Source organism: Gobio gobio (genome assembly GCF_949357685.1).
Source record: "Gobio gobio genome assembly, chromosome: 4".
Classification (NCBI taxonomy): domain Eukaryota; kingdom Metazoa; phylum Chordata; class Actinopteri; order Cypriniformes; family Gobionidae; genus Gobio; species Gobio gobio.
Genome location: NC_137100.1, coordinates 9098547 through 9120623, shown reverse-complemented (window position 1 = coordinate 9120623; position 22077 = coordinate 9098547). Strand labels below are relative to the sequence as shown.

The window sequence follows — 22077 nt, the reverse complement described above, 5'->3', positions numbered from 1 at the left end:
AACCCCCTTGAGTTGGCCATCGCACCGGTGTGATTGACTTGCTTTTTTTCTTATCAGTGCCAAAGAGACTCAAATAACTTGTTTTTTATCATTCAGGCAAGTGTTATACATCATTATAATCTGTTATGTTTCTATTCTTTTTGCAAAATAAAGAAAACAAACATGATGCGCGATCTGCTCAGTCTTCAGAAAAGGAACTCTAGCTTAGTGAATACTTGTCTCACAAACATGAGACATATGTCTAAAGAAACATTGAAATGTCAGGTTTTAAATAATGTAAATCAAATCGAAAACAAATATTCTGTGTTTATGTAATCTGTTTGAAAAGAGAGACATGTCAGTCGTTCGCGAGTGTCTCATTATCCGCTAATGCGACCACGCCCACAGAGCGCGCATTCTATTGAGATTCAAATACTGAGGCGATCCAGTGTCGATGCCCATATCAACTCAAATAAACACATCGAGTGTAGTGCTATATTTCAGCTATATCGTTTTGAGACGTGTTGAGGAATAATCCTGGAATAATTGACCTTGTGAAAAGCTGTTCACGTCTTAGAGTAGATTCAGCCGCTGATTGTAAGGTAAGTTTATTCTGTTAGCATCTGTGAATATTAAACGAAAAAAGACAGTTTAAATATGAATCCTGCTGCAACATAAAATGTCATAGATGCAAGACTTATTAAGATTTATTTGGCCTGTTTTGTACAGATTATGAAGTGTCGATGAACTGCAATTCATCGACTGGTCACTAGAGACAGGCTCCAGAAGAGAGCAGAATCTCATTGAGCTCCATGTTAAAATGCCCAACTTTACAGCAGAAAAAAAAAAATTTGTAGCCTGGTACAAATTGTGGATTTGATACAGCTAATTTTGCCCTTCATGACAACTGTGAACTCATTCATTTACATTATATAAAGCCTTACATTTCTGCATAATTAAGGGCGTGGCCACTTGAGTGACAGGTGGATTGCCATTTGTCCACTGTCTGTTAGTCATCACGTCACCTCAGCTCCACCCATGTCCCGCCTCTTTGCCCATTTTCAGTTATCCGGGAGTGACGCGCGATGACGCGCTGCCAAGATGGCAACGGCCGGCTTTGAGGCTTCAAAACTGCTCTTCAGATCCCTATGGATGACGTCACGGACACTACATCCATATTTTTTACAGTCTATGATCGCAATGTATCGTAGAAACGATTAATTTCGACACCCCTAGTGTAGACAGCCTCAAACTGCTGTGGTGTGTCATGTCAAAAAATACGCCGGCGCAGATATGATGGATGGGTTTATATGTTTGCAAGGTTAATTGAAAATATGCTTTCTTTTTGTAATTAATTTAGGTGTCACTAGTGTCCCATAGACTACATTCATTAACTTTAATTCATATCTTTTCATATTTTCATGCCGGCCTATTCATATACAAATGAATGCTTCATGCCATGCATATATGAGCGATCCAGTGCTTTAATACACTGTAATAGTGCCAGACTGATATGTTTGCTGACATTCAGCTATTTTCAGATTAAGCTGATAATCACACTTACAGTACTTGGCAGATTAACAGAAGTGTGTCATTTTCTAAAGTACCCTGCCAAGTGATAATGCATATTTTTTGTAAATACTGTGCAAAATAACATTTTGTCAATAATAGTCAATTACAGTCAATAACTTATCTGTAACAGTCAATTATAATGCTGGCTCATAATGGCAGATCACATCAGCGTATAATAGCTATTCAGATTACAGATATGTCCGAGATGTAATTCATTTACAATAATAGAGGTGTGTAGATTTAATAAGAGTAAATGAGTTTCATTAGGAAACTGAGTCAAGTGCTTTTTGTTTTATATCACACTAGTTTAAGGAGGGATTCGCAAATACCTTGTAAAATATCAAAGGCATGTGCTGTACATAGCCAAGACAAAAGAACAAAAAATTAAGACACAGCCCTCGTCCCTCCTCTGGGAGCTCTGTTTGTTTTGGGGATGGGCGGTGACTGTCTGCGATTGCATTTATGCTGCTATTCATTTTGCAACAGACGTGAATGATAAATGATTTTTAAACACTCTCACGTGTGGTATCGCCCCAAGTAATCGCACTAATTAATGTCTGATCTCGCTTAAAAGAGAACAATTAAACAGGACTCAACAGTTAACCCAAAAACCCAGAAAACTGTGTGTGTGTGTGTGTGTGTGTGTGTGTGTGTGTGTGTGTGTGTGTGTGTGTGTGTGTGTGTGTGTGTGTGTGTGTGTGTGTGTGTGTGTGTGTGTGTGTGTGTGTGTGTGTGTGTGTGTGTGTGTGTGTGTGTGTGTGTGTGTGTGTGTGTGTGTGTGTGTGTGTGTGTGTGTGTGTGTGTGTGTGTGTGTGTGTGTGTGCGTGCGTGTGTGTGAGAGAGAGTGAATGTGAGTGTGAGCATAGCACCAGAACATGCAAAGCGTATGCCAAAAAACAATACACACAGGCAAAGAAGGTGAAAGACTCACAGAAAGACAAAAGGAGGGAGAGGAGAGAGAGGCACATACAGAAGACACAAGGAGAACAAAAAAAGGGGCTAGGTAAAGATGAAGGACAGAACGAGCAAAATAACTAGTAGCTTTTCCAGCACACAGTTGTGCTTGCTTAAAACATGCATGTTCTGTCTTTATATAGGTGCCCATAGCTACTTTGTACTAACATCTTAATTAATAATTTTGATAGAATGCACTTATCGTGTACATGCACGTTTTTTACATTGTACTTACATTTACTGTTGACACTTCCCTTAAACATAACCCTATTAAACTTACCCACACCACCACACCTGTCCCTAACTTTACTCGTATCCCACCTCAATATCAGCAAAAATATATATATTTATAGATTAGCTATAGCGATTAGCTATATCAGGCCTATGCAAGTATTTAGAGAGAGTGAAAAGACAGAGAGAGAAAGAATAAGATGCATCCGCAGGCACTCCAGAACAAAGACAAACTGAATTCATTGTGATTTTTCCAGCATCCCTATTTAAGCAGAGTGACTGAGAAGAGAGAAGCCTCACATCTTGACAATGACAATTTTAACCTGTCAGAAACCTGTCAAAGTGCCTTTGCTGAAAACCATATACCTGAAAAGAGCATAATAACCTTTAAAGTCACCATCAAATTAAAAGGAATATTACAGTATTTATTATGAATGAGAATTATAATTTGGTATTATATAAATTACTTTGCTTATTATTATGAATCAGAAAACAATATATATTAAAAAGTATGCAGATACTGTGGGAGCATATGTCAATAGGATAAGCTAAGCTCTGTCCTACCCAAAAAAATGACCTGAGAAACCGATTCTTACAAAAGACAGTTAAAAATGAGTGTCATCGTTATTCACCCTGAATAATCTTTTATCACAGCTTCCAGGAGCAGCGATATGCTAATATAGGAAGCCTTTTCGGGAATTGTGTCCTTAAGATGAGCTGTGTCCTTGAAATTTACGGATTAGCCAGATTGCGAGTAAGCAATTGGGGAAAAAAAGTATATAGCTACAATATATATATATTCCTGATGAATAGAATGAACATCATACCTGCGTGCAAATCCTTCCCAACAAATACATGATGTAGGGGAGAGCGGGGCACAACCTAACGCTTTTTGACTTTCTCAGTTTGTGTAAATCCACTTGGGGTTCAGAGTATTTATTTTTACCCACATTAATTGCACACATGTCTAGTACAATTATGTGGTTTTGTTTTATTAATACAGTGTATACTTTTTTCTTTATTTACCCCGAAAGAATGGAATTTTAAAATAAAATAATGGCATTTTTTAATCATTAAAAATAAGCATTTTTGAGTTTAACTACAAACACATTGCTAAATACAGCTAAACAGCAGAGTTAAAAACATAATAATAATTAATAATATCTGAACATTAACTCTCAGTCATTATTCACCCTTTTCTCACGGTTTCTCAAAAGAATTCATAAAAGTATAGAATATAATGGCATATTTTTAATAGGGGCTCATTGTAACGCAGTGTTAGAACGCACCCCACCTGCGCAACTGGGATTTATAGCGCGGCTCACGTCTTTTGCTGGTTAGATCAGCATTAAAGAACCATCTCAACTGTTAAATAACAGATATAAGATTAAAATAATATCAGATTTGTCTTATTTTAAATAAACACAAAAAACAGAGATGAAAACTAAACTTAAGTAAGAAATTAACTTTTGCTATGGTTAAATACATGTTCAGTAATATCTTCCAGAGATTTTTTAATTTTGGCGCTATTTTTTCTCTAAATAATGTTGATATGGCAACTAGTCAAGTTTCGTCATTCTGGCATGTGTGGAAAGGGTTAAAATATGCGCGTTACAACTAACCCCGCGTTAGGTTGTGCCCCGCGCTCCCCTACCTTATGTAATTTATTGCTACGTTTTTGTAATTTCATGACTTACTAACTGACAACGTAACTGACTCTGCATTCTCGTAATTTCATTTGGGTTTCCATGGCCGAGCAGCTGCATCCAAGCCTTACATCAACAAGTGCAATGCAAAGCGTCGGATGCAGTTGTGTAAAGCACGCCACCACTGGACTCTAGAGCAGTGGAGATGTGTTCTCTGGAGTGACCAATCACGCTTCTCTGTCTAGAAAACGGCACTTGCCTGACTGCAGTGTGCCAAGTGTGAGATTGTTTTTCAGGGGTTGGGCTTGGCCCATTAGTTTCAGTGAAAGGAACTCTTAATGCTTCAGCATACCAAGACATTTTGGACAATTTCATGCTCCCAACTTTGTGGGAAACATTTGGGGATGGCCCCTTCCTGTTCCAACATGACTGCGCACCAGTGCACAAAGAAAGGTCCATAAAGACATGGATGAGCGAGTTTGGTGTGGAGGAACTTGACTGGCCTGCACAGAGTCCTGACCTCAACCCGATAGAACATCTTTGGAATGAATTAGAGTGAAGACTGTGAGCCAGGCCTTCACGTCCAACCTCAGTCCCTGACCTCACAAATGCGCTTCTAGAAGAATGGTCAGAAATGCCCATAAACACACTCCTAAACCTTGTGGAAAACCTTCCCAGAAGAGTTGAAGCTGTTATAGCTGCAAAGGGTGAGCCAACTCCATATTAAACATATTAAGAATGGGATGTCATTAAAGTTCATGTGCATGTAAAGGCAGGCGTCCCAAAACTTTTAGCAATATTGTGTATTCATACTATATAGAACAGGAGTGTCCAATCCTGATCCTGGAGGGCCACTGTCCTGCAAAGTTTAGCTCCAACCCCAATGAAACACACCTGAACCAGCTAATCAAGGTCTTATTAGGCATACTAGAAACTTCCAGACAGGTGTTGAGGCAAGTAAGAGCTAAACTCTGCAGGACAGTGGCCCTCCAGGACCGAGTTTGGACACCCCTGATATAGAACATACTTCTTAACAGTTGCAAAGTAAGTTCAAATTCAAATCTAGTACCTCCTCACAATACATAACACAATATATTACAGCCCTATACTGTAAATATATATATTTCTATGTTATTCCCTTTGACCTGCTCTTTTCTTCCCTTCCAGTCGTCTGCAAGGTCACACTCAAAAGTGATGTTATTATACACTGCCCACAAGTCCCATATGACACTGCTGTCATGACAACTGTCTGGCCAGCTGTTTCATAGCTGACTGATATATGATTCAAACTGGATGTGTTATTTGCAGTCATACACAGTTTACAGGAGGTTTGGTGTAGCTGGCAGGGGCCCTTGCAGTGAATACAGTACAGAAATGCACTGCAGTGTGTAATCTGAGGGGGTACTGTGTGTGCTACAGTGGATTTTGATGGTTTCTTGTACCACCATGTATTTGGCCTTGTGAAGCAGAACATAAAGCGTCCACTCAGCGTATTCCTGCAGTACTATTGTCACAGAAATTGCTGTTCCATCATCCGCCCTGCAGATTTGTTGTCGCCATAGCAACATCCTCTGCGATTACTTGCTGTCTATAGCTCGCTCACTCAGCAAAACAGAAAAGAAAAAGAGAGAGAGAGCGAGAGAGAGAGAAAAAACCTTCACTTGAATGGCTAGACAGATAAGGGCATGTGTGAGGGAATGAAAGAATCTGATTGGCTGTGAGTGAGATCATCCGCATGTTAAGAAGGTTCTTTCGTAGTTTTGTTTCTGGCAGCACAAAGACTGTGCTGAATTTTAATACTGGACGTCCGTCTTCCTCTGGAGGTAACCGCATACACCCCTCCCCTAACTGCGCTCACAGCACTGATGTAGAAAGAGAGATATCTTAGCCTTGTACTGCACACGCTAGTTACCGATTGGAATACAAATAACCTGCTGGACAAAGAAACCGATCCACACTGGGCCGTAGTAGCGTTCTTAATAAAAACTAGCCTCATTCGGTTAAAATAAAAAATATATATAACACATGAAATATATAATAAAACAAATATAGCCACAAGCAGTATTTTGCAGCTGCCATGTCATGTATGCCAAAATATAGCCACTGGCATGTATTTTATATATAATATGACACTATTATTGTCTCTTTAAGTAGAACATCAATATATCCAAGCATGTCTGGCAACTTGACAGATCAATAACATTAGGATATATAAATATTAAACGGGACCTATTTTGCCCCTTTTTACAAGATGTAATATGTCCCACGTGTGCCCAGAATGTGTCTGTGTCTAGTTTCAGCTAAAAATAAACCCCCCCACAGATAATTTATTATGCTATGTTGTAAATATACCATTTTTGAGGGAAAGGAAAAACATGCTGTTTTCGTGCATGTCTATTTAAATGCAAATGAGCTGCTGCTCCCCACCCGCTTTCCAGAAGAGGGCGGAGCCTGTACAGCTCGTGCCTCGGATACTCTGCCAAAAACTATCTATTTGGTTATGTTTATCATCTCTATCACGCTCACACTCACGTGACATTGCAGTTCTTCATAATCATGAAGTTTATTATCTGCGTGCATTTTAAAGCCATATTAGTCTAAACTTCTGATATACGTTTTTCTGAGCGCACACACCCGAAGCACGCACACAGTTCTCTTTCACATGTTATTGTGCTTAAACTGTCAAATACACAGACGGTAATGTCAAAAACACGCAAAGTTCACATAAACACAGTCCGTTATGTCTGTGAACGCAAACAGCAGATTGAGTGATATGCACATCACGTGTATATTAGATCTGTGTATTAAAGTGAAAGCAGCGTAATATACAGTACCTACTGCTGTTAATATGAATCAAACAACAAAAGAAAAACAGAACATCACTCACTGATCTTGATTGAATAACTTTAGTATCTTTAATAAGAATGTATTTCTTACTTGAATGCTGCTGTTAAATGCTCTGGTGAGGAGATAAACATGGCGGACTGTGTACAGCTCACTCAGGGCGGGGTCTATGCCAATAGGGTGTAGTCCGTCAGCAGTCATGGGCGGGGCCTGAGCATATGTGATGTCACATTGCTAGAATCTACAAACGGCTTGTTCAAAGACACTGCTTTATGATTCATGGGGATTTAAAAAAAAAGGAGTGGGTGGATTTTTACCATTATAGGGTGATTGTGTACACATACTGCCAACACAATGTAAAAGTGAATTTTGCAAAACAGGTCCCCTTTAAGGTAACATTTAATGATTTAGAATAAATTTGAAGATCACAGATTTCTTTGCAAACTGAGTATATTTATAATCCTTTTGTATCAATTATATTAATACGTGAAGCTATTGAACTATTTACACTGATTCAAAGCTATGAGACCCATTCCAATTGATATTAATGGCTGATTTTTAAAAATTGTCAGCCCCATCCGAAATTCCTGAAATTTTGCATGTGTTTTCAAAATGTCATGTTGTCCATGTTTACCAAGTTTTGGATATTGCATTCAAAGTCACTATGATTTTGCCAAGATATGTTCCTGGGTCAACATGTTTTGTTGATCTTGGAACAACATTCCTGTCTGAAAATTTAGTGCTAACCCTATCCCTAGATCCAAACCTAACCCTACACATAACTTGTAGGGGTGTTATAGGTAAGTAACACTGGCACCTAACCCTGGTTGTAAGCCTAAACATAAACTGTAAACTTGTCCATCAAATCTGAATGTTGCACTTGGTGAAATCGCATTCACCGGGTTTAGTAGATATAGGTTGATTGAGTGCACCTCAGGAAACAGAAAAGAAAAAAGAAAAATGCAGTTCATGACCCCTTTCATACAGAAATGATGAGCTGTGTTCCATTAATCATGTCTCAGCCGTGAGGTGTGATACTGTCGACTGTAGTACTACACAAGGTCCACAAGATTTATAGTGTAGTGCACAACCACTAGATTGCAGCCGAATACAGGGAAAGAGAAACAAAATGGCCCCGTCTCTTTGTCTCTTTCTCGCTCTGCCTGTGTTACTCTAAAGACATACCAGAATGAAGGGGTGCAGTTCTCGTGATCAGAGACAGAGAATAATTATGCCTCTTTCAGAATATGTTAAACAAAATTGCACCCCTTTCTAATCAAGGGTGAACATTTCTTGACACTGTTTCTCACACACACAAGCTAAAAAATCTAATTGTGCTTTAATAAATTCCACTATATTTTACTATCATATTCTATGCTCAAATCTGCATAAGCATATCATTATTAGGGTGTTTGCTAAGGCAGGAAACACAATTACTGCACTGTTTTGTGTTACAGACATGAATGATACCTGAAATTGTGGGGCTTGTTGAGGAGAGGTGAACAATTTTCTCCTGAAAGACAATAAAATGGATGACAATTCCAAAGTCTTGTATCTAAGGAAAGACCATAGGACTGGCTCTTTTGACTGCCAACAAATCTTATCACCTTAGCGTTGGGTTTTGCACATGCAAACACATTTTTTTTAATTGTAAATATTTATTTAATGAGGGGTGTGTATTAAAACAGGTGGTGTGGTTTTCGTGATTTACCATGTGAATCAACAAGGAGCTATAAGCTTTTTAGCTCATACATACATACAGTAAACTCAATAACCCCTCCACACACGCTCACACATTCACAATCACACCTCCGGAAGGACGTGCTGACTGGCAGACTAGTCCACCCCAGCTGGGCTCCGTCTTTGTGCAGAGATGTGGTTGCTTAGCAACCAGCCATAGCAGCTGCCGATACTGAGAGAGAAGAGAGGAGACGCACCTCTCAACACAAGCATCATGCGGCACTTTGACCTCCACATGAAAATCGTTGCAGACAGCGTCAAAGAGTTTATGAGCTTGAGAGGCAGCAAGAAAATGGGATATGCCTTCTCCATGTGTTTCTAGTCCACCTTCCATCTTGTTTTGATTTCAGCACCATCCACATAATGATGTGCAAATTGTCTGGTAATAACTGTCCGCTCAATGAAGCTTAAAGTCATCATGAAATCAAAATGGACAATTCCTGTTTATCGGAATATGCTACAGTGTATATTACAAAATGAATTTATTTGTGCACATCACTATTTTTTTTAAATGCATGTGTCCTCATGTACCCTAAAAAGCTTCAGATGCCACGCCCACATTTTGATGCAGCTTAAGCTCAAAAAATGTCAGAGCTTTCTCAAAACGGCAAGGTTGGCTTTATGCAGTCAGAATGAGTTCTTATAGAGTTACCCACCCCTAAACGTCATTATAATTAATGACAAATAACACAAAATAATTAACTCTAATGAATTAGTACTAACCCTAACTGCCCAATTAGACAGAAAGTGACCTATAGAGACAGAGCGCATTTAGGCCACGGCCACGCCCACACCGGCTCCCCATTGACTTTGCATTCCGTGAAGCGGCCTCCTTGTCATTTCTAACTTATAACAAAAAGTAGAACAATGTCTAAAAGCTGATATGTGACTGGGTGTACAGCAAACAAGCTAATAAACACAGAACTAAGTTTTTATAAGCTGTAGACCCAAAAAAAAACTAGCGTTTAAGGTGACAAAAGTGGATACAGGCAATAAAACGTGAAGCTTCAGCAGGAAGGATGGGTACATTTTGGGATCCTGACACTCAGTATGCCTACGTGTGCAGTAAACATTTTGTCACTGTTAAGTCAGATATCCAAATGTCAATTTTATATATTATTTTTCCTGTTGCTGATTACGTTCCCCTCTAGTGGGTGTAGTTCTTTTGTTTCCTTAAACGCTCGTTTTTTTGGGTCAACAGCTTATAAAAACTTCTGGGGTTTTTAGCTTGTTTGCTGTACACCTTGTCACATATCAGCTTTTAGACATTGTTCTGTTTTCTGTTATAAGTCAAAAATGACAAGGAGGCGCTTCACACAATACAAAGTTGATTTTTTTTCCCCCGGTGGGCGTGGTCTTCAGATTATGACGCGTGTCGCTCTGTCTCTTTGTCAAGCTAACCAATGGGGTAACCGCTGGCCCGTGAGAAAAAGTGAGAGATGTGTAAGTGTTTAATTTAGATAAAGTACCTTGCACTTGCATAAACATCTACATTTTGATGTAATTATTCCTTATAGTAACACAGCTTGTTTTATAAGGTTAGGAGCTATACACTGATGAGCCAAAACCAGTCACCAATCATGACCAGTCACAGGTGAAGCGAATATCGTTGATCATCTCCTAACATGGCCACATATTAAGGTCTGAGTTCTTGTAGTCAACGTGTTGGATGCTGGAGAAATGATAATAAGATGATAAAGATCTTAATGAATAAAGATCTGAGCGACTTTGGCAAGGGCCTAATGGCAAGGCGACTGGGTCAGAGTATCTCTGAAACGGCAAGGCTTGTGGGTTGCTCCCAGTCACCAGTTGTGAGAATTTACCAACAGCAGTCCGATGAGGGACAAAACCGGGTGTTGGGAATCCAAGGCTTATCGATGCACGAGGGCAACGAAGGCTATCCAATCTGGTCCAAGCCAACAGAAGGTCTACTGGGGCACAAGTCATACAAAATGGTCATGATGGTTATGGGAAGAATGTGTCATAACACACAGTGCATTGCACTCTGCTGTGTATGGCGCTACGTAGCCATAGACCAATCACAGCGCCTATGATGACCCCTGTCCACCATCGAAAGTGGCTACAATGGGCACACATCTTCTGGGAAACCCTGGGTCCGGCCATTCATGTGGACGTAACTTTGACACGTGCCACCTACCTAAATATTGTTGCAGATCAGGTACATCACTTCATGGTAAAGGTGTTTCCTGACGGAAGGGACACGGTGAAGAGTTCAAGGTGTTGCCCTGGCCTCCGAATTACCCAGATTTCAATCCAATTGAGCATATGTGGGATGTGCTGGTCCAACAGGTTCGATCCACAGCACCTACACCTCGCAACCTACAGGACTTGGAAGGATCTGCTGCTAACGTCTTAGTGCCAGATATCACAGGACACCTTCAGAGGTCTGGTAGAGTCCATGTCTCAGCAGGTCAACACTGTTTTGGCAGGACGGGGAGGACCAACAGCATACTAGGCAGGTGGTCATAATGTCTTGGCTCATCGGTATAAATACTATTCAATAGTGAGAGTTAAACTGAGCATGTCCATTAGCACAGCCGCTGTGCATCAAGAGCCGCTGATCAAGATAGCAGATGTATCACACAAGTCCACTCCACTGACAGCTTACAGTTTGTTCAGCTGTATTTGTTGTGCTTAGCTTGAGGGAAAAAGAAGTTAATTTTATAAATTTCTGAGATATTTTAACTAAGTATATACAGTAGAGTCCTATTAAACGTTCCACACACATCACAATGACCATGGGGTATTAACTAGGAAACTTACAAATGTCACTTAATGACAAAAAGGTTGCTGACCTCTGCTGTAGTCTCTTCCTGTCTAAGTGGGCACTTCAAGGTCAGAATAAGCCGCACGAGGTTACTCTTAAAATGTCAGAAAAAATGAAATGTATCTAATCTAGTGGGGTCTATACAAGGCTTCTGGGGTCAACTGCTTCCAGTTATCCCCGAAATCATGTCCCGCCCTACATTTTTCCTCATTCCAGTGGCCATTTCACACAGATATACACCACAGTAGAGAAGAGAATACGATCGCAACTTCATGCCAACTTTAAATTCACACAGGTGTCCATCTGCGTGACCACAGGTGTTCTTCATCACACTATGAACATGATCCATTAACATTTGACAACCATAAATTCTGTCAGGATCACTATCGTCAAAGATGACTGGCTGTTAACATCCAGTTTGGATTGGCGGTATGGGTCTGTTCTGGGCAAGAACTCCCTGCCCATCCATGCAGCCTAGCATGGATAAAAGCAGGGAGAGCAGCGATAAACCCCCTTACATCCGTGTCCTAACTTCACGCGACACAATAAGATTCCAGCGACAAGCAACTTGTCTGTCCACACCACACACGACTACGAGATGCGACAAATCAATCAAAAACCACAGCCAATCAGAACAGCGCGTGAGCGGGCTCTCGCGACAAGTGCATGGCACCAGAGATTAATCTCGACGGCATACGCAAGGAAATGGATAAGTACATAATCAAATTCACAAATATTACACCATTTAAACATTACTAAAATACATACTGAGTTACTAAAACAATCTTTGTCATGGAATATACTCGTTTGTTGTCACAGTTTGAACGTTCTTGTTTCCATTTGTTTCATTTCAAGATCTGAGGTGAATTATCCATTGTTGCTTTTAGTACGACTACGTTACAAAACTGGGAGCACTTAATGATATTCAAAGTCACATTACACGCTTTTAACATTAAATACAGCACATAAACATTACCTGAGATTATGTTTTGTGTTGTTGTACCAGCTGTGACGTCGCTTTCTAAAATAGAATCACTGCGTGTCGCGGCTGGTTAGGACAAAAACTCTAATTAACATGGAAAAGATACCTTTTACCGTGTGTCGCGGCGTGTGTAGTTAGGACACAGTGTTAGGGTAAACAGAATAGAACCAAAGTATTTGGTTCTGAGGAGGAGCTGGGGATGGAGGAGGGTAATTAGCTCCTGAGCAGCACGATAAAGCTGCTGATAATACTGAATGAAGCATATAAATATGAATGCGGTGATAGACGTCTGATAGACGAATGTGGATGAGTTGACAGTTAGCTGATTCGAGCCTGACTAACGTGACCTGCCAGAACTAATGCTACGCTTGATCAGTCTTCATTTTCAACAGCATATCTGTTTATTTTATAATTAAACCTAAGAAACGTCTTTTTCTGGAATTTTCTGAATACTGTGTTTGTGCTGGCAAAGACATTCATGAACAGGCTGTGAGAGGTGACATCCTAACCAACCAGGACTCTGAATCCCTCAGCCGGAAGCTAAGAGATTGCCGTTGTCAGCGATTAAGTGTGTGAGACATAAGAGACTCCAGTGGGACCACAGCAAATGCGGCAATTACCCATATCTAAGGAGAGTGGGTGGGATAGAAACAGCTTGGCTTTAACTCTGTAGAACACTCTAATCCTACAACCTCCATCTGTTAGCATGTGTGTGTGTGTGGTGCATCACATTAATACAAAGGAAACACACTCACACAGCACAGAGCTAGCAAACCCTTCAGAGACACAAGCCTTAGAGGAAGAGAGGGAGTTTAAAAATGTGTATGCCTCACGGCAACTGAGGGACCTTGAACAATAGCTATCTGACTTTCTCTTTCCCTCCCTCCATTTTGCTTTATCCTGGGGGCATTGGCTGTCTTCGGTCTAAACAAATAAAAGTTAAATTTAATCTTGGAAAAGGCAGTGACAGAAACTGAGAAAGAGACAGAAACAGGTAGAGTGGAATCTATTCAGTTATATTGCAGCTGTATAAAGCTTTTCATAATACCAAAGAAAATATTCAAGCAAGATTATTTTTCTGCATTTGTCCTTTTACTCCAGCTTACTCTTGAATCTTGGATTTGGAGTATACTGCAAATATTGTTTGTAAATAGGTCATATTGGATAAAAGCATATGCTAATAATTGAATGTAAATGCATTGCTAGTCAGAGGCACCTAACTAGGTTTATAATCTAAACCAGAGTGGAGCAAATAATGACCATAAATGACCTGCCATGGAATGGATTTTCCAGCAAGGTCTCCAAACCTGACCTGGAATTTAAATTCAAAATGGCCTTCAAGATGACAACAAAATAAGACATTTTGATTCGCGAAGGACATGCTGCACTATAATCAGATGCTGGATAACTTACAGTAAAATGGGAAGCTTGGCCTGGCTTCAATGGTTTTCTTTTTTACACACAATCAGCAAACAAAGATGGGCAGTTTAAATAAGTCTGGGCAACATCAATAAAGATGGTTTGAATAAACCAGATAGACCTGTTTATATTATACAGCTAAAGAAGTTTTACTTTGTTATATCTTGTTTAAAATATGTGTGACAAAAGCTCCATTGAGCATGCTTTGTTCTCAGTGCAAACATTTCCGATTTGCTTTCAAATCCAATCTTTAGGGCTGAATATCCGCACTTTAAATGAAGTCAAAATCCTGTTTTTTTAAATCAGTTGCCATAGTAATTACGTAAGTGTTGGCAACATGCATGGTTATCATCAGCTTGAAAAGAGAGGATGGAAAATTCAAACTTTCTGAGCTTGTAATGATAAAAATGACAGATATATTACTGTCTTTTAAATATCACATATTAGATTTCAAACCCCAAATGAATGTGGCTTGGCCCAGGTTTGTAAAAACTGAACTTAATGTGTTTTTTGCTGTTGAGTCTACAAACAACCAAATGGATATGCCAACAATCTAAGCCTAAATTGATAATTTGCCTCAATTTACTCTAATGTCCTTTTAGCACCACTCAATGAAATTTAGTTCCAAGAATGCACTTCGTGCTAAAATATATTTCCTACTTCAGTTAACATGAAATTCCCTGAATCTGCCCTGACACATTGCTGTTGTCCAGTCCAATTGACTTAATTTCAGTTATTACAGTTGAAAACTCAAGAGGGATGTACGTCTCTGCGCTACTATGAATAGTGGGTAGAAATCTGAATTTTCATCTTATCTGAATTTTGCAGGTCAGAATCCGGTTCTTAAGAACTCATTAGGGAGTATTCATGGAGTTCTGCTCGAGCGAGCAAATACAAAGGATACTCAGGAAGGACAGAGTGAGATAAAGGGGGAAAGCGAACATGCTTATGTTAATAAAATGAAGGAGGGATACAGTAGATGAGACCGACGGAAAAGGAGAACAAGGGTCACTGAAAGAGAAAAGCAAAAGGTTAACGGAGGGTCACGTCCCTCCTGCTCTGCAGATGCATGTTACAGCTGCAATCAATGATGATATCAATGTGAGGCAGACGTGAAGGATTAAAGATCCAATGATCTATATCAAAAGCAAGCACACATACAGCTGCACATTAATAAGCACAGCACAGTTAGCTGATAGTGTTTTATGTGGAGCTGTAGATCTTGTAAAATGAATCAGTCTAGCTAAATAAGTCAAGCTTAGTTCATGGTTACATGGTTGGTTTTACATGGCTTCCCAGCAAGCAATAGCCGTCATTTCACCGTCTAAGTTAACTATAGACCCGAAATGTGACCCTGGTCCACAAAACCAGTCATAAGTCGGACGGGTATATTTGTGGCAATAGCCATCAATACATTGTAGGGGTCAAAATGATCTATTTTTCTTTTATGTCAAAAATCATTATGATATTAAGTAAAGATCATGTCCCATTAAGATATTTTGTAAAAGGACTTCATTTGGACAACTTTAAAGGCGATTTTCTTAATATTTACATTTTTTGCAACCTCAGATATTTTCAAATAGTTGCATCTCGGCCAAATATTGTCCTATCCTAACAAACCATCCATCAATGGAAAGCTTATTTATCTCAATTCAAATCTATATTAATTCATCTCCATTTCAAAATAGTGACCCTTATGACCGGTTTTGTTGTCCAGGGTCACATATAGTCCGGCTATGAGTAACCCACTTCTAGCCAAAATAACCTTAAGTTTGGTTACATGTCGTTTTTGTCTAAACAACTTGTGAGATGTATGATATTCCATCATGTAAGCAAAGTTAACAGTTATTACAAGGTGTTTGGTTTCATTTCTTTGACATGTTCATGATCTAGATTACCAGCCTATTCTTGGGCTATGGTTATACATATATTACATTTTCACTGACACCCCTAATTTTGACTTGTTTTAGCATATTGGGGGTGTGTTTGGACGGCTATTAGATGTCTTTTAAATGCAAAATTGCTTGCTGGCTTGTTGCTGGTCTAAAATGGTTTACAAGCTCAGCCAGGTCCACACCAGCTTGTCTACTACCTAAACCAGACCAGTTTGGACCGGCTAGTAACCAGCAACCATCTTCCAAAACACAGTTTGTACTTTAAATTGATTTGAATTGAGTTTTCCAGTGGGGCGAGCATGTTTTTAAAACTGAAACCTAATCTACTTACTGGTAATCCAGCTAATCAACCACCTAGACAAGCTTAGAGCAGCTAATGACTATAAATGATGAAACTAGCCATACTGCTAGCTGGTTTTAGCTGAGTATTGGAGGATAGGGGAGTTTTAGTTGGAGCTCGAAATCAATATTTTGGCTACTGGTGCTGACAAGAAACATTTCAAGAGATGATTTACAGGAACATATACAAAAGAAGCATTAAAGAACAATAATTGAATGATGGCAAAGGCTGTGGTTTATACTGTGAACCAAAACCTTCCATTAGTGAGGTTGAATGAATGGCTAAATTATATTTGGCCTGAAACGCAGACTCCCACAGGAAGCATAAAACCTAGCTGAGTGGAATTTGATTATTGCAGTGTTATGTGTGATGGGTGTGTGTGTTTGTTGTATTGGTTTACTTTCCTAAATGACTGGCAATTCATACAAAACACACATAAAAATAATCATCAAACTAAACAAAAAGTATCTGTTCATATACTCTGATGTTTTGCATTAGAAAATGCAGTTGTATGTGTTTGTGTGTGTGTGTTATGTGTGTTTGAGAATGTTCTCATTGAGAATGTATGGAATTACATACTTCTATGTTTCTCATACTATTTCTGCGTTGTGCATGCTGTGCACAATATGCAAATGTACTGTATTGATGGAAAAATGTGCAGTATACCACAGATCATACTGCATGTATCCCACAGTATTCTGCATCCCATCATATTCTGTATCCCACAATACAACACACTTAGGGCTTGGCAAAGTGTGGTAGATGTGATAAACCTGAAGAAAGAGATTTTGAATCATCGTCTCTATCGCGATTACGCTCACATTGTAGTGTTGTAGTGACCTCACAGAATTTATCATTTGCATTTGTGTTTAAGGTATTTTGTTTAAAAACACACAATTTTAAAACTTTAAAGCGCAATCATTTCCAGTGTGTCGAATGAACCAGAAGCTATATTTGCCATAAATTATGACATCTCTCAGACTGCCAAAATTTGATGTACTTTTACAAAATGTCATTAAAATATGTTCTGTAATTTTAATAATATTATCTGTATGATAATTTATTCTCACTAAATTAGACATCAAAAATTCACTAAGGTCATGTGACCACAATGTAGCATAATGTGGTTTGAAATGTGTATTGTTGCACATTGTTCACATATAATTAAGAAAAATAAAGTGCAGTATACATTACATACTGTGCGGTATACAGTAAGGAATGCGGTAGTATTCAATTCCGAGGCTTTTCACGCTGCGCTTAACCCCAGTTTATCATCGATTCTGATCTTGATTCAATATTGATTCATTTGGCTAAATATCAGGTGCAGTATGGCCTACATGATATTTTTTTACTCAAGAAAACAAATCTCTCTCAACTAATGCTGTAAACACACAGGGAAATCAGGTTAAAATTAACATCTCATTATTACACAAATAATATAATGCGTTTTTTATAATAATGTTATAATATTTTTTAATGATATAAGAGTACAAATTTAGTACTATAGTGCAAATATTTAGCAAATGCTTCTCTCTAGAGTTATTTTTTTTCTTGCTAACTAACATTTATTGTCTATATTGTCATTAACTCTTTCCCCGCCAGCGTTTAAAAAAAAAAGTTGCCAGCCACCCCCAGGGTTTTTGACCATTTTCACAAAAATGTAATGGCCTATAGAATATTTAGTTGTATGAATATCTGAACATGCAATATATCAAAAGAAAGAATAGATCTTCTGCTTTTAAACAAAAAACAAAACAAAAAACGTTGTATTCTAGCTTCATGCATTCCTTTTTTATCAACACTTAAATATGGGTAAGTTTCATAAAAAAGCAACATTTTGAACAAAAAGCTGAGAAAATCATTTTTTGTCAAAGACTACATCCAGATGAGATTCAGAATGATAATCAAACACAGATGGAGTAGATCAATCCATCAACACCCCTAATACTTTCACAGTCCTAGAGTTCATCCTGGGTCGACATTTCATTCAGTAACATTAGATAGTTTGGATTTATATGCTGTTTAATGTTGATGATAACGTTATTTTACATATGCATCTGCTTACATGCGATCGCTTGTTTTTCATCTGTGTTTTGATCTGGAGATTCTGTACTCATTCAGAAGATGCGTAACAGTGAAAACACGTAAACCCGGAAAATTCTGTGTTTGGCAAGGAAGCGTTTTCTCACTAATAACGGAAAACATTTTCATATCTTTACGTGACATATTGTTCACAAGCTGTTTAATTCACCTCTTTACGTGGTTGAAACACTCATTTACCAATTACATGAGCCATGATACATTTCAGTAAGCTGTACTGTATCTTTCAACATACCTTCTGATATTCATTCATGTTTACTTGGTGCTATAACTAGTAATAAAGAGAAAGACGGATTGGTTCACGTGCCGCTTGAACTGAGGCCCTACAGCGATCTGTCGCCACAATGAAGAGCGCAAAAATGGTATTGTTTGAATTTTGTAATACAATTAACCGAATTTGAAAGCTGAGACTTTGTTTCATATGAAAAAGTAACCTGCTCTGTCCTGTCTGTCAGTTCATTGTGCGTGTCCTCTTTGCTCCGCTATGTTTTTCAAGTGTGAAAAGCCCTATAGTATATATATATCAGTGTAATCCTCCCATACCTGTTTGCCATCCAGTGTGTAGATCCTTTTCACTGCTCCGCTCTCGAGTTTGATGGCCTCTGTGATGTCAGTGAGCACCTGCTCGAAAGAGTGCGCCGTCTTCTTATTGAGCAGCACACGGACGGCCTTCCGCGGCTTCACCCCGCTCCTCATCACTGTCACCAGCTTGGGTCGCACAAAGTCCTTGCTCTCCCTCGCCTCACAGGCTGCGCGGTTGGCTAGCATGTTCTTCTGGCTGGCTGATGCCTTCACGTTGACCGACCAGTTGGGGTTCACATTTTTAGTGTAGTCCACTTTCTTGTAGTAGTTCTCAGAGGCGCAAACATAGCTCTCACCTGGAGAGGTGGAAAACACAGAAACAGAGAAAGAAAGATGATTGTTTGAACACATCAACACGGTACATTTAGCTTGACAGCTTTGGTTTCAAATGACAACTATTGCTGGTTTTCAGTGTTTTGCTACTATGATGTACGAGGAACGAAATTGCTTTCCAAAACCTTCACCCTCTTTGCTCCTCTCTGGTGAAATGAGAAGCAACCTCCACCAGAACTGCTGAAACAATCACATCTTTGAAGAAGCAGTTGAAGACACACCTTTTCCACCAGCACTTAACCACTCCACAACCAAAACCAATTCACTAGCAAATAAATAAATCAATACAACTTCTTTTCCTTTTCTGCATTTCTCTTATTCTCTAGCTTTTTAACAAATGTGGCATTGTACACTGCAAATATTGTTAGCTCTGTGATATTGCGTATGCTCCTCTATTGTTAGTTATGTCCATAAAATATCATACTATAAGAATATCCTGTAAGTTTCAGAACTGAAAATGTCCTTGTTAGTCCAAAAACAGATATGGTAACCAAGCCCAGATAACGACTTGTTGTGGAATGTGTCTACCTATAGGTGAAAGACCGCCTCTGCAGAAGAAGATCAATGCCCACTTCATCAGTGCAACTTTGGCCCCGCCCACTGGCGTGTTAGTGATATGACGAGGATTTACTATGTGCCACTAAATCAAACCAGTGACTAAATGTTAAACTTCACATTGTTTCTCTTAGTAGGATAAAAAGAATCTGTTATTTAAACTGTGATTAAATTATATATAGAAAGTGATAAAAAAGAAAGCTCCCTTTGCAATCACTGGAGCTGTCAATCAAAGAGCGAGTTTATCAGTGACTGAGTTCTGGACTCGCGCCAAAACTCCTGTAATAATCAACAAATCTCTTATTTACATTGTGTTTGCACTGTTAGTTATGATGAAAGCTTTTATTAGTGTGCAGAAATCAAGTTGCAATGACGAGATCAACATGTCTGTGATCGGCTACAATGCTCATCGCTGCAACCTTTCATGCCACAATCTAAATATAATGCCATAGATCCAAATGTAATGCTATAATCAACACTTTTCACGATTAGTTAACCTTAAGAGCTGTAATAGTAAAGACATGTTTAAAGTTTTTTGAGAGAGTTCCAGATGTAATACTAGCTATTTCATATGCAAAGATGTCAGCCAATCACAGCAGTGGGCGCTTCTTAACGCTACGTCATTCTTAAGTTATACCTTAAGGTGTATATACGTGTTTCTCGAAAATATCTTAGTTAAGTATGCCTTCTGTAAGTCATACACTTTCGTAAGGTTGGTCTGGACCACTCTTAGCTATATCTTATCACTACTGACAGTTCATTCTGGTAGTGGCCAACACTGTTTCTTTACATCTCAGACTATAGCCTACCAATATAATTCTGCTAATTGAAGTGTTTTCATGCAAAGAATACAATTGTCATTAAACTGATGTTTGTTAGCTTTTTAATTATATTATCCAAAGGTACATCAGCTGACAAAAAACATTATGGAGTCTATTTAAAGGGAATGGTTGTGGAGGGGAGTTTGAACTGTTTTCAAACTGTGGCAGCGATACAGCGAATGCTAGACGTTTATCCGTGAAAACTTTAGTCCCCAGTCTACATTGTCAGAAGCTGCCATTCAAAATAAATGTTGCCTGCCACGGCAGCAAATTCAGCAGCTTTTAGATCTTGTTGGTCCGACTTTGTCAAGACAAACTCGATAGAGCTAACCCCTCCCTCAGCCCTGAAAATCTTATCTTTCTTTCTTTTTTCTCCGCTGTAGCTGTTGATTATGTTTTGCGTGTTGCGTGTTGCGCTTTTATTGAGTAGGTCATCCAATAACAGAAATGAGTGATTTACACCAATAATGTGATGCGAGCAATTAACCCTGCTTGTGGAGTAAATGAAGACTATGGCAAAATATATTATGATAGTATAAATGGCATACTGTCAGTTAGGTGGGTTGATTCATGATACGTTTGGGCATGAGAGGTTGCGGGTTCGCACAATCATTTCAAAATTATATAAAATGGGATATAGTTTGCAATTTGGATTATATTTATGAGATCTCACGAGTCCTGATAAATGCAATTTCAACTATTTCTGAAGTGCTTCTATTATAAACACCGCTTTCTCACATAACGCAGTTAAACAGTCCCTGCATAGAGTGAATAATCGATTTTTGAGCCATTGTTAAACCAATTCAGCACCACCGCCACGGACAGCACCTGGTAACGTCGCAACCTCCTAAGATATAGTTCGGGGAATACGCCCTAGAAATGGTATACCTTTAGTTAAGTTATACCTTTAGAATCTTTGTAGCGCGCTAATGCCGAGTTCAGACAGCACAATTTTCAAACTCGTCGGATTACTGCTCGTTTCACACTGCATAACTAACTGGGGTATCATTCAGTCACTGCTGTGTTCACACTGCACAATGGAGCGGCGACAGGGGGTTTCACACTGCATGACTTTACAAGAGGAAGAATCACTGACAACTCTCTCCGGTGCGCAAACTACGTTTCACAACCAAACACAACGTGAGATCACGCGTGTGTCAGACTGGAGTTGTTATTAAAAAGGATAAACTGCAGAAAGTTTGCAATCCAAATTGTCTGTGCACTGATTTGCAGCGAAAAGGAGGAAAAGAAAAAACATTATCGGGGAGGAAATGGTTGGGGAGACACAGGGAGCAA

General features: G+C 39.0%; 1 protein-coding gene across 2 annotated transcripts in view; it reads right to left on the bottom strand.

The window, feature by feature from the left end:
* LOC307125267 (neuronal migration protein doublecortin-like) overlaps positions 1-22077 on the bottom strand; it is a 71507-nt gene that overhangs the window by 25601 nt on the left and 23829 nt on the right. For both annotated transcript variants that reach the window (XM_079815009.1, XM_079815010.1), the window contains exon 3: positions 19034-19368. In XM_079815009.1, coding sequence (XP_079671135.1) covers positions 19034-19368 — 335 coding nt within the window. The remainder of the gene's footprint in view (positions 1-19033; positions 19369-22077) is intronic.